The 12,936-nt window shown below is 41.2% G+C and overlaps 1 protein-coding gene across 1 annotated transcript; it reads right to left on the bottom strand.

The window, feature by feature from the left end:
- Positions 1 to 8,023: 8,023 nt before the first annotated feature.
- LOC139716883 (uncharacterized) lies at positions 8,024 to 10,438 on the bottom strand. Its single transcript, XM_071628412.1, has one exon. It carries the CDS (start codon positions 10,383 to 10,385, stop codon positions 8,619 to 8,621), a length of 1,767 nt encoding a protein of 588 aa, XP_071484513.1. The 5' UTR covers positions 10,386 to 10,438; the 3' UTR covers positions 8,024 to 8,618.
- Between the last annotated feature and the right edge of the window lie 2,498 nt (positions 10,439 to 12,936).

Here is a 12,936-nt window from a genome sequence, read left to right as displayed (position 1 = left end):
CTGTGCTAAATTTTGTACATACAAAATGTGGAAAAAAAGATACATTTTTGTATTCAGACACGAGAGTGTATCAGTCTGTGATTTGTGGTGTAATGCCTGAAGTTCCTCCATAAGGCCGTTGAAAGAGAGAAGAGCGAAGGGAATTACCAGTAGAAATTCCCGTTTGCTACACTTCGTGAAGAGTGAAGGTTGTTTTTAATCCAACGTTCATCTGTCATGTCTGTTTTCGTTGATCGGTTTTCACAGAAACCTCTATCATTTCTCATCATCTTTTTGCCACCAACCCTCTTTTACTGAAGAGTTTTTCACCCCAAATCTTTTATCTCCTTCTTCACCTGTCTCTCTCCACTATCACTCAGAAACAGGATATGTTTTTTTTTGTGTGTTTTTTTTTTTTGTGTGTGTGTGTGTGTGTGTGTGGTTTTTTTGTTTGTTTGTTTGTTTGGTTTTTTTTTTTTTTTTTTTTTGGGGGGGGGTTACCAACTAATATGCAGGCGGTGTTTCCTGGAAGCACAAACATACAATAGAATCAAGACTCCTTGATAAGAACATCATCCAATAAGAGCATTCTTTTTTAATGTTTGGGAAAGAGAAATACATTTACTTTTTATATTAAAACAACTTGCAATGAATAGTACACACTTAGGTAATACAATACGTGAAATGGCAGAAAATTTAATAGTCACTTTATAGTTTATATGACAGGAAGACAGAACTAATGACTGAATATGTGGCCTTGGATCACAGAACCAACATGGAATTGCCTACAATGTGTAGCAAGACCTCGTCATTTCGGCAGATTTTGAAAGAAGTTTTCAGCTTCAAAAGGATGCATAACTTGTGACACTGTGATGTTCTGTAAAAACTGATCAAATAATTATTTTTTTTACTTTTAATCCAACCTCTGGGAATGGTACTACATGTATAACACAGGCATAAATCACACTGACTCCATTTTTACTGTACATTTGAAATTCCAGAGTTATAAGTTTTATGAAGGGATTATCCAACTCTTTCAAAATTTTGTGCTACGTACAGTGTATACAGTATTGGTGCCATTGTTGACTGTTGCTGAAAGTTTACAGTACTGTAGTACGTATGTGGGGTTTCATACATTGTATACATCTTCATGTACCCCATAAGGGCAAAAGATGGGGAGAATAAAGAGTCGGACAAAAGAAACATGGGTCTACACAGAGAGTTTCAGTTAACCCCAATATACGGTACTACATATTGTACTTTCACAGCTAATGTGTCCAATTTGCTTCCAAACCTCGGGAAGAGGAAGATCATTCCTTAAGAAAATATATGTACACCAAAACGTGGAATCCCACAACATTTTTTCAGGCTTACTGGGAAAAGACCTGGATGAATTTTTGTAGGTTTTGCAATTCAAAATCACATATTATGATCATAAATTTTCTATTGACAAAAACACAATACTGTATCAGCAACATAATGTTTTTAAAAAGTAAACAAGTATAAAAAATAATAATAATATCCTTTCAAAATATCACTACCTTTATAATACCTAATACAAGTTGAACTATCCCATACATAATCTACTTTAAAGGGATGATACAGTATTGGTGGAGATGAAAATTGGGCTTTAACTTTTTTGCGAGATACAAAGAAAACACTTATGAAATAGTACAGAGCATACCATTTTAAGAGGAATTCAAAGTTTATTCAATGAAAATCGGGTCAGGAATAGCTGAAACATCCAAAACCAAAGTAAAATAAAACGATCGTAGTAAAATGTGGGTCCCACACTTTATTAGGATCACTCTGTTTTGGATATATCTCAGCCACTTCAAAATAAATTTTCATAAAATAAACGTTGAAATCCTCATGGCATTACATGCTCTTTCATATTTCATAAAAGGGTTTCTCACTATCTCACCAAAAATGATAAAAACCTGAAGTTAAGTCTCAACCAAAACTATACGATCCCTTTAAGAATACAGTACAAGTCTATCATAACCATTGTACCACACAAAACTACAAATGTACATGTACAAGACATGTTGCTCAACGGAAAGACTTTGTTATTACACACCAGTTCCTAAGTGATCCATGTAATATTCAAAGACACTTCGGTCATACATGTGATACAGGTTAGCACACCCCAAAGCTGCCCAGGCATTGTATAGGCAGGCACACCTAGAAAAAGAAAGAAAAAAAAAGTGTTTCGTATAGCAATAAAACATAGTGACATGGCATTTACAATTCACTTTGACAACAGTGCAATATTACCGTAAGTTAACTTTAAAAGAAAATGGAAAATTAGAGATGAGGATATTTTACAGCACCAATTTTACAAAAAGATATCAATCAAAAACCACATGTAGTGCTAATTACATGTAGATGAGTTCATAATGTCCCCACTTCCCAAGTCTCACACTAAACCTACACACAAATCTTCACACTGAAATGATCAATTTTCTGTTCATACTGCATTTGAAGCACTGAAATCAACAAAAGAAATGCATCAAATTTCGTGCATCATTATTTTGTGACAAATGAGCAACAACAATTTATAGAGACGATGGAATGAAATTGCTGAATTTCTGATCTACAGGTACAAACTTGTCTAACACACTCCTCTTGCTACGTACATGTATGCTCTTTTGAGAAATTTCTATCCTTCTTAAAGTACTGTAAACATATTGTAACCTAGTACATACATAGCTAAAATCTATTGTGTAACATGCTCTCTAATCCTAGGGGTTGAATAATATGCAGTAACATTTCTATTCTAACTTTCTGTTTGTATTCAGCACACCATATCATCTACACAATACTGCTAAAAAGACATTTAATAGATTAAGACAAATCAAAATGAAACAAAGTAACAAAGTGATAATCAAAAGATGAAATAATATCATGTAATGCTGATACTGCAGCTTTGGCTTCTGACTGGTTTCTTTGGCTGTAATACATGAAATACATTGTAATTTGAAAGAACCAATTAGGACGTCCATCAGTCTCAACAATACATTCAATGACTCCTGTCTTCAATCATTTGATGGAGTTTGTTATTTTTCAAGTATGTATTGTAGGGCAATTGATATTCAGTGAGATCAGGGTCCCATTTGATAGAGGGTTGCTATATGATAGCAACTCTTGCTAGAATGGCACGTGCCATCATGGTAACGACAATGAACCCCGCTTCCTGAATTGGCTGAACTTGCAATGGGAAGTTGCTATTTTAGCCAGAGTTGTTATTGTAACATCTTTTATGAAAAGGGGCCCAGAACCTCTTGCTGTACATGGCTTTTGTGATCTCCCATGGAAATCCGACGTGGTACAAGGAACACATAGCTACAAGTACATGCATACAGTATACAATGTACTACATTTGTTCAACTTGAATGTTGTATCACTTGTATGATACTTTACCGATTAACCTTTCCCCTTTCCACACACAGCACTGAGCTTTCCTTTCACATCAATGCACAAGGAAATACTTGTACACTGTATATATTGTACATACTGTACTTACGTGTATGCTGTAAATATCACATTCAGAAATTATTCAAAAGATACCATGCAGTAAAAACAACAATAAACTACATCTACATATAGGTCATATAATTCACACATTTTTTTTTTCTGGATACATGTCATGGTAAACTTGGCACTTGAACTTAAGATTGGGAAGACAGAGGAATATTGCATCCATGCGTTGTTGCAGGAGTATGGCAAGGTAAGGATTGTTTGTGAAACTTCATGCACTGAGTTTTATTTCAGATACAGGGCTGTAGGCTAAGTACTTTTAACCAAAAGAGTGTGGAAGAGTAAAACACACTAGCTGTGTTTCTTTACCAAGGCTTATTCACAATGGAACATTTTACAAATGAATATTGTACAAGGCACTGTCTCTAACAAGACTATGTACAGTACAGTTTGTATTAGTTTACAAATACAGAAACTCATCTAAGGCATCAACAATGCTCAGCTCTCATTTGGGATTCCAGTAATATCAATAAATGCTGAGTGGATTTATAATAATGTACATGTACTTCAGACCAACTCCTCACCTTGTACACACAGTACATGTATCTTTTCTTCTTTTTTTGTCAGATATGGGGCACAAAAAAAAAAAATCATAAAATCATTGAAGTAAAGGAAAATTTGAACTTTGGGGCAAAAAAAAATACTTTGTAATCTACAAGAGTTTGTTCTATCAGAATTCTTCATGCAATCTAGCAAATTGCATAATTTTCATTATCGCTAATGCCCAAAAAGCTTCTGCGCAAGCTGCAAAGCCCCGTCACAGATGTACTGTGGGATTCCTCAAGAGCATTGTCGCTTCCAGTTGTCTTGCGCATGTCTCAGTTTGCTTTTCTTTGGTTGCTGCTTTTTTCTTCAGTTAGAATTAAGCTAAAAAAGAGTCTAAAACTTCTAAATTTTACTGATTTGCAGTCACTGGAGTCATGGTTCACAACTGCGAGGCTTCAATTTGTTGGTCTCATAATGGAAAGCAAAGAAATCTTCAACAAAATATACCCATGGATTAAAGATGGGACATGACCTTACACCATGAGTGTACATGCAGCCAAAACCGGTTGCTAGTTTCTTGATTGAGCTATCCAATAATGCATCTACAGTGATCATGGGCGTCACCAGGGGGGGTGCGTTGGGTGCGAACGCACCCCCCTTCAGATCCTTAAAAAAAAAAAAAAAAAAAAAAAAAAAAATCAGTCTGCGAGCGACCTCAACGCCGGACGCTAAATAATTACTCTTTTCTAATTTGTTTTTATATTTTGCACCAGGGACACACACACACACACACATATATACACACACGCACAAACACACAAAAATAATAATAATTCGCACCCCTGGTTCTGGCAGCACTGATTTTGTACATATCTATTAGTATTCTACAGTGTTTACTATCTATCGACCGTACTGTACGTCCGTACGATACGGAGCACTTATACACGTTTGCCCCATCCCACATAATCATAATTCCCGCGTTGAAAAGATTTTCTTGCTTTTTTGTTAGAATTCAAGAAATCTGTTCACCCAAAAGCAGTGGCGTAACTACGGAGGGGGGGGGGGGGGGTGCTAATATAAAATATATAAAATATAGCTACAAACGGCAATTTGGGGACTGTAAAATGTCAAAATTTTCAAGATCGCTCGCTCCGTTCGCTCGCATTTAATCTTTATGCCATTCTTCTGATGTTGCTGCCAGTAATTGCCTGCAGGTGCGCCCGGTGCGCCCCCCCCCCCCCCTTAACTTCCAAAGTGAAAAAATATGGCTAAGAACGGCAGTTTTGGGACTGTAAAATGTAAAATTTTCAAGCTCGCTCTCTTCGCTCGCTCGCATTTAATCGTTATGCAATTCACCTAGTGTTGCTGCCAGTAATTGCCAGCAGTTCCGCCCGGTGCCCCTCCCCCCTTAATTTCCAAAGCGAAAAAATATGGCTAAGAAAAGAACGGCAGTTTGTGGACTGTAAAATGTAATATTTTCAAGCTCGCTCGTTCCGCTCGCTCGAAATGTAATCATTATGCTCTCCTGATATTGCTGCCAGTATTTGCCAGCAGTTGCGCCCGATGCGCCCCCTTAAATTCTAAAGCGAAGAAATATAGCTACAAACGGCAGCTTGTTTGTTTGGTTTTTTTTTACAGTAAAATGTCAAAATTTTCAAGCTCGCTCGCTCGCTCGCTCGCTCGCATTACATACGCAATTCTCCTGATGTTGCTGCCAGTAATTGCCGGCAGTTGCGCCTGGTGCGCCCCCCCCCCCCCCTCCCCCCACCTCCTTTATTCCCAAAGCGAAAAAATATGGCTCCAAATGGCAGTTTTGGGACTGTAAAATGTCAAAATTTTCAAGCTCGCTCTCTTCGCTCGCTCGCATTTAATTGTTATGCCATTCACGTGATGTTGCTGCCAGTAATTTCCAGCAGTAAGATGCGCCCCCCTTAATTTCCAAAGCAAAAAAAAAAAAAAAAAAGATACGGCTACAAAAGGCAGTTTTGGGACTGTAAAATGTCAAAATTTTCAAGCTCACTCGCTCACTCGCTCACATTTAATTGTTATGCAATTCTCCCGATGTTACTGCCACTAATTACCGGCAGTTGCGCACGTTGCGCCCCCCACCCCTCCTTTATCTCCAAAGCGAAAAAATATGGCTCCAAATGGCAGTTTTTGGACTGTAAAATGTCAAAATTTCCAAGCTCGCTCTCTTCGCTCGCTCGCATTTAATTGTTATACCATTCCCCTGATGTTGCTGCCAGTAATTGCCAGCAGTTGCGCCCGGTGCGACCCCCACACCCCCCTTAATTTCCAAAGCAAAAAAAAATATGGCTACAAAAGGCAGTTTTTGGACTGTAAAATGTCAAAATTTTCAAGCTCGCTCGCTCGCTTCGCATTTAATTGTTATGCAATTGTCCTGATGTTGCTGCCAGTAATTACCAGCAGTTGCGCACGTTGTGCCCCCACCCCTCCTTTATCTCCTAAGCGAAAAAAAAGATGGCTCCAAATGGCAGTTTTTTGGACTGTAAAATGTCAAAATTTCCAAGCTCGCTCTCTTTGCTCGCTCGCATTTAATTATTATGCCATTCACCTGATGTTGCTGCCAGTAATTGCCAGCAGTTGCGCCCGTTGCGCCCCATTAATTTACAAAGCAAAAAAAAAAAATATGGCTACAAACGGCAGTTTTGGGACTGTAAAATGTGAAAATTTTCAAGCTCGCTCGCTTCGCTCGCTCGCATTTAATTGTTACGCAATTCTCCTGATGTTGCTGCCAGTAATTACCGGCAGTTGCGGCCGTTGCGCCCCCACCCCTCCTTTATTTCCAAAGCGAAAAAATATGGCTCCAAATGGCAGTTTTGGGACTGTAAAATGTCAAAATTTCCAAGCTCGCTCTCTTTGCTCGCTCGCATTTAATTATTATGCCATTCACCTGATTTTGCTGCCAGTAATTGCCAGCAGTTGCGCCCGTTGAGCCCCCCGTAATTTACAAAGCAAAAAATATGGCTACAAACGGCAGTTTTGGGACTGTAAAATGTCAAAATTTTCAAGCTCGCTCGCTCCGCTCGCTCGAATGTAGTCGTGATGCCATTCCCCTGATATCGCTGCCAGTAATTTGTCGTTTCACACCGTCATTCCATAATACATTTATAAGGGGTATAACCCTCTCCGGCACTTCCACACCCTCCCCCCACCCTTTCTCGCTCCCTCGCATACTAACCCCCCCCCCCCCCCCCCCCCCCCCAAAGATGAAATCCCAGCTTCCCTCAAAAAACAGTAAAAGTCTAGGGATTGAGAGCTTCCTATATTCCAAATGTCTGTCAAAAAAATCTCGTAATCATTTAGTGTCAAAACGCACCCCCTTGAAAAAAAAGCTGGTGACGCCCCTGGTGATGCTCACCACATGGCACCCAGGTATTGCCATACCGACAACTGAAAATGTATTTTGAACCACACGTTGCTATACCACACACTGATGAGACGGAGACAAATCATTATGGAGTCGACTCCCCATCTAACACTTCTTAACAGGAAAAATATGAATAATATACACCTCCGTGGCTAATCAATGGATATACAGCTGTACAATGTGTATATTGCTTGTAATATAAGAGATCAAAATATGAATTAGTTGTCTTATAATCACTTACAAACGAAACCAATGTCAATGTTTACATAATATTCACATTAATGGCTCTTTCACGCACACACACACACACACACACATACACACAGAGTTGAATACAAGTGATGGCACAGTCAAATGGCTGAAATAATTATGTCACATTAAATGACACACACTGTTGAAAAGCCAATCAAATACTCTAAATAAGATTCAGCCACTGAGTACAATATGAAATTTAGTAATACTGTAACACCAGAAAGATTCGCAGCATTTAACTTCACAGACTACATGTACGATCATCAGCCTTTTTCGCAGCATACATATTTTGCAAATCGCCTACCATGAAATCGAACTTCACAAGTACGGGTTGTACACTACATGTACACTACACTTTGTGTTTTGTGGCTCCTCGTGAAATTTGTGAAAGTTTAAGGCACATGGAAAATTTCTGGTTTTACAGGATAGCTTACGGTATACAGATTTAGTGCTGTTGTCGTTCATGCATGGCATTCACATGATAGAGGAACAATATTCCTTTCTACATGTAGCTCTGCAGTGCTCATTTTTTGCTTTAATACACTACTAATTAATCTCCACGCTATCACCAGCCTTAGAGAAATCATGAACTAAAATTTGTACATTGTACCACCTGGACAGATGACTGCAATAATGAGTTGTGAAAGATGCTGCGAAGTAAATCTCAAAATCCTGCATGCTGCGATGACTTTGTGTCGGACAATTTAAAGCCTGTCTGTCCAAAGAAATAAAAAATCTCTGATACCATGGTAATAACATGCAATCGAATCAACTTCAACCAAGATTATCAACACCAACAGGATGAAATATAACATGAATAAGTTTCAGCAACCCGCTTTTTTGATTGAAGAAGCCCCTTGCACCATAGTTTTACATGTACTTTTTAAGGTTTGACTCTCTTCAAACTTTGACATGTTTCTTGCTCTCTAGGGAGTTCACGTCACTACCATGTCCCTTGTGTGAATCCATCTCAAAACTGACTGAGCAATGAAGCTGCTTGCAAATTTTTTAACGCCTGAAGGATGGTCAAATCTCCTCCGGTCGAGAATGCCAGCTCCTGGTCACCCCAATTGGCCAGTGTCATGCGGAAGGAGTTCTTGACCCTGTAGCCACTCAGGATGGTCCTCACCTGTCGTCCATCGTCTAGGGAGTGTTGGGTGATGCTGATCTTGTTTGGGGTGTCGGCATTCTGCCAGGCTGCATACACGAAATTACTCTGGTTGCAAGCCACAGCTAGGTACACGCGACCCTCCTCTGCAATCAGCAGCTTCTCGGGACCCTTGTTCTTCAGATCGGGCCAGTGAATGCCCTTGCGGTCGTAGTCGATGAACAGCACCCGTCTGTTCCTGTCGCAGCACATGTGGTAGAAACCATGGAAATACGATGTCGCGTGGTTTGTGATTACCTTGCCTCTGGTGTCTATGTTGATGATGTTTTGGTTGTGCATATCCTTGTTCGCAACTACAACTGAAGATCGCTTGTTGACGCCGACGGAGGTACATGTTGTTACACTCACCCATTGTCCAGCAAACATACCAAGGTTGTCAGAGATTTCATCATCACTGTCTCGGACTAGGAATAATTCATTTTCATCATCCTGCAGAACAATGTCATCATTGGCCAGAACAGTAAGATCTCTGAAGTGTCGATTTTCAAGCATTGATGCAGACTGAGAATGATCCTGTTCCAGAATCTCAACACCGTTGTTCAGGTAGCCTATGACCAGCTTCCCATCCGATTTGTACATCAACTTGGAGACAATACCAGAAGCAGTCACGTCCACCGTATTCCAGCTCCGTGCCATACACAACTCCCCCAAATTTGCCCCACCAGCCATCTGCAGGTACAGCTCACCAGGTACAAAGTGCAGGCAACGCTCCAGGAGTTGGCACTCCACGTCACCTGGGGTGACTCCCACCTTCAATAGACCTTTCATCCTGCTCAGAATGGCTGAATGTTTGCTGACAATTTCTGCATCATTCCCAGACTGCCGGAGACTCATCCACTCCTGGAGAGCATCTTGCAGATCATCCTCAAGCTCACAGCAGCTTCTCTGTTTGACAGCCATGGTATCTCGCACCTTCTCCTTCATTGCATCAAGCCGATGCAATAATTCTTCCTCCTGAGTTTTGATCTTCAATCTAAGCTTCTCCGCCTTTCGTTGCACTTCTACTTTTAATGAGTTGAGTGCCTCAAGCCCTTGGTCCTTGTTCGTGTTCACTTGATGGTGAGCTGTCTGGATCACAAAGTTTTTCTCCTGGCACTGGTCCACAAGTTGGCCCATGGTTCTTTTCACATCGGCTGCTTTCTGCTGCAGTTGAACTGTTTTGTGGCGTCCCATGCTGATACATTTTGAGCAGCATAGGCGATCGCAGTCGGTACAGTAATGCTTAACAATCGTTCTAGGGTGCTCTGAACAATATTGACTCCCCTCTACACCGGATGACTCAGTACCATTACGCTTTTCCCACTCCCCAAGTTTTTCTAGCACGCTGTTAATTAGGGCGCTGGATTTGAGACCCCCTACGCCTCCCCGTGGCAGACGGGTAACCTCTCGGCAGACCGGGCATGTGATGTGGTTCGCAGATTCGCGGCCGGATTGCACGTAGCTTTGTAGGCACTGAGAGCAAAAAGTATGTTGACAAAACAAGAATCTCGCATCGCGAAGTCTTTCCATACATATTGAACACTCAAAATCCTTGCTTATCGAATCCATCATGCTTACTGGCTTTGCCATCTTGACCAGAGGACCACACCTGTACGTACGACCACTTCCTGGCAGTTCAAGGGACTTGGCTAGCTAGCTGTCAACAAACCTTCGATGGGATGGATCCGGGCTAACTCGGCCCACGGGACAACTCGTCCCACCCGTCGAGGGTGGGCCGAGTTGTCCCACCCGTTGGTATCGATAGTGATCGTGAGCGCTTGTCTGTGTTTGAGGTTATTTTGTCTGTGTGACGTCTTTTTTAACCGTAACTTTTATGGAATTGTGCTCAGTGGTTTCTGTAAAGAATATTTGCCAACTTTTGGGGGATACAACGACGTAAAAATGAAATTTCAGACGTTTTTATCGCGGTTCGCGATCCCCATAGGTTCACGTTCATTTCGCGCGGTGGGCTAACTCGGCCCAGCTAAGTTTTAGCTGTTGTTTTGTCAGTAAATCTACGTTAAACTATCAATTTTATCATGTATAAAGGTACATTCAGGGTACCTTCAACTAATTTCATCTTCGAGGGAATTTAATTTTGCGCATGTTTGGGGAAATGTTGGATATTTGTTCGCATGGTTTCATCTTTGCCCTATCCGCACCGCACCGGTCTCGCCACCAGCAGCTCGCTCACACATCACTGTGGCAGAGCTGAGCAGCGCCATGCCCATGCCCACTCTCGGCGAGGCACGGGCCGGCGCGGGGCACCCGCGCGAATGGCACAGAGGGAGCAGCCAGCCACTCCGTAAACGTCGCTACGGATACGGGCGGTGGTTGAAATTGGAGAAAAAGGCGTCATTTGCTGCACTTCCCAATTTTCTCGCGTGAGTACTAAATTCTATGCAGTAGTCAGTTGGCATTTTCCTATCCATTGTCTTGAACTTTGAGCTGAGAGCTAGAGAGGGAGCAACTTGTTTCAACTCAACTGTGTTTTGCTGCAACGTTGCGTGAATTGGGCTGAGCTGGTGTGCTACCGCCAGCCAATGCCAAGGTGAAGGGCAAGGTTTCTGCTAAAGGCTGGGCATATAGGGGGTTGCTTGACTCTTTTTTTTATCTGATTTTTTTTTGGTCTTTTATTTTTTTCTGATATTTTTTTTTCCAGGATGACTCAATAATATGTATTCCAACCTCATGCAGTTTGCAGTTGTCATTTGGCTGTTTTTCTGTCTATCCCCCAGCATCAACATTATTATTACACGTATTATATTAATGATTGATACTGAATTAAAAAAAAACACACACACACACACAACACACACATAAAATAACGATTTGGATGCATGCTGTATTGTTGGCAATTATCACGCGACTCGGATGACACTATTCGCTATGTTGGGACACTGCTCCTTAATTTACGAATATATGTAACATTTGTGAAATAATACGAGTTTTAATATGTGAAAATGTCACCTTTTTGTGTCTGAAATGATTTACTAGTACTATGGTGAAGTCTGTTTTCAAAGTGATATTTATTCGATGTACTATAATTGCTAACAGAAATACTGTTATTACTGCTAATGATTGACAAATTGCCCTACACGTACATCGATATACTTGTTTATGTAAATATGATGATTTATAGAGATAATTATTGACATCGATGTAGGGCAATTTGTCAATCACTTGCATTAAAAAACATCTCGACGGAAGAATTTCATGAATTCAAAGAAATACTGTTGTAGCGTCTCGTATCCTACCTACATTGTAGATTCCTCTATCTTAATTCATTGGCAACAGGTGCGTTCCGTCACCTCACCCAGGTTCGAACCCTAGTCAATGTTTTGTAATCGTAGCTAGCCAGCGTCCCGTGACAGGAGTGGCCAATCAACATGTTCTTATGTGGTCAAGCGGCCAATCACCTTTATGCCAAGGCGTGGTCACTCGCTGGCGTGACCAGAACATTTTCCCGAATCAGCAATTTCTGGACAGGAGCAACCGCGTCAGCATTATCGTACTTCACTTCTCCTCGCGATCTCGTTACGATCACTCCGTAGCTTCGCACGTCTAAGGAGTTAGTCGTCCATTGTATTACGTTCTTTTCCCTCCTCCAATCTTGGATATTATACATCGAGTTTCGCTGCATTTTACACCGCGACTCGCCTTCTCTTCAATTTCTACAATCCACCAGCGGATTTCTTATCGCTACGATTACCGCGATCTCCGTCCAGTTTGCATCGCTGCCTCGGTTCAGTTAGCGTGCTGTACATAGCGTGACAGACTCTACCAGGGACTTTAGCGTCTTCTCGTCTCAGTGTTCTAGCTGTGGACTATTCTCGCTTGTGCTAGCCGCGACATCCGGAGGTTTTTCTACGCTGTCGCTGGACCTTTTGTCTAGCTCCTTTCATATAATCTCGGGACGTGCAATAAGGGACATTGTCCATATCTTCCGATGCCCTGGTGATTATTCCGGTGTTCCCACCTCTTCACGTCCAGTTTCGTCTACCAGTACCGCATCTACCTCTCGTGTCACAGTCCTCCGTTCCGTAGTTGGTGAGTAGGTATTTCGTTATTGTCACATACCCGCAATATCCACATTGGTGACCCCGCTATTCTTTTACGGAACTCTTTTCCCGTCGCGTAC

The sequence above is a fragment of the Diadema antillarum genome, unplaced genomic scaffold (assembly GCF_040938485.1).
Source record: "Diadema antillarum isolate AM-2024a unplaced genomic scaffold, OU_Dant_1.0 scf00000071, whole genome shotgun sequence".
NCBI classification, from domain to species: Eukaryota; Metazoa; Echinodermata; class Echinoidea; order Diadematoida; family Diadematidae; genus Diadema; species Diadema antillarum.
Note: the sequence above shows the minus strand (reverse complement) of the source record. Positions and strands in the feature narration are given on the sequence as shown.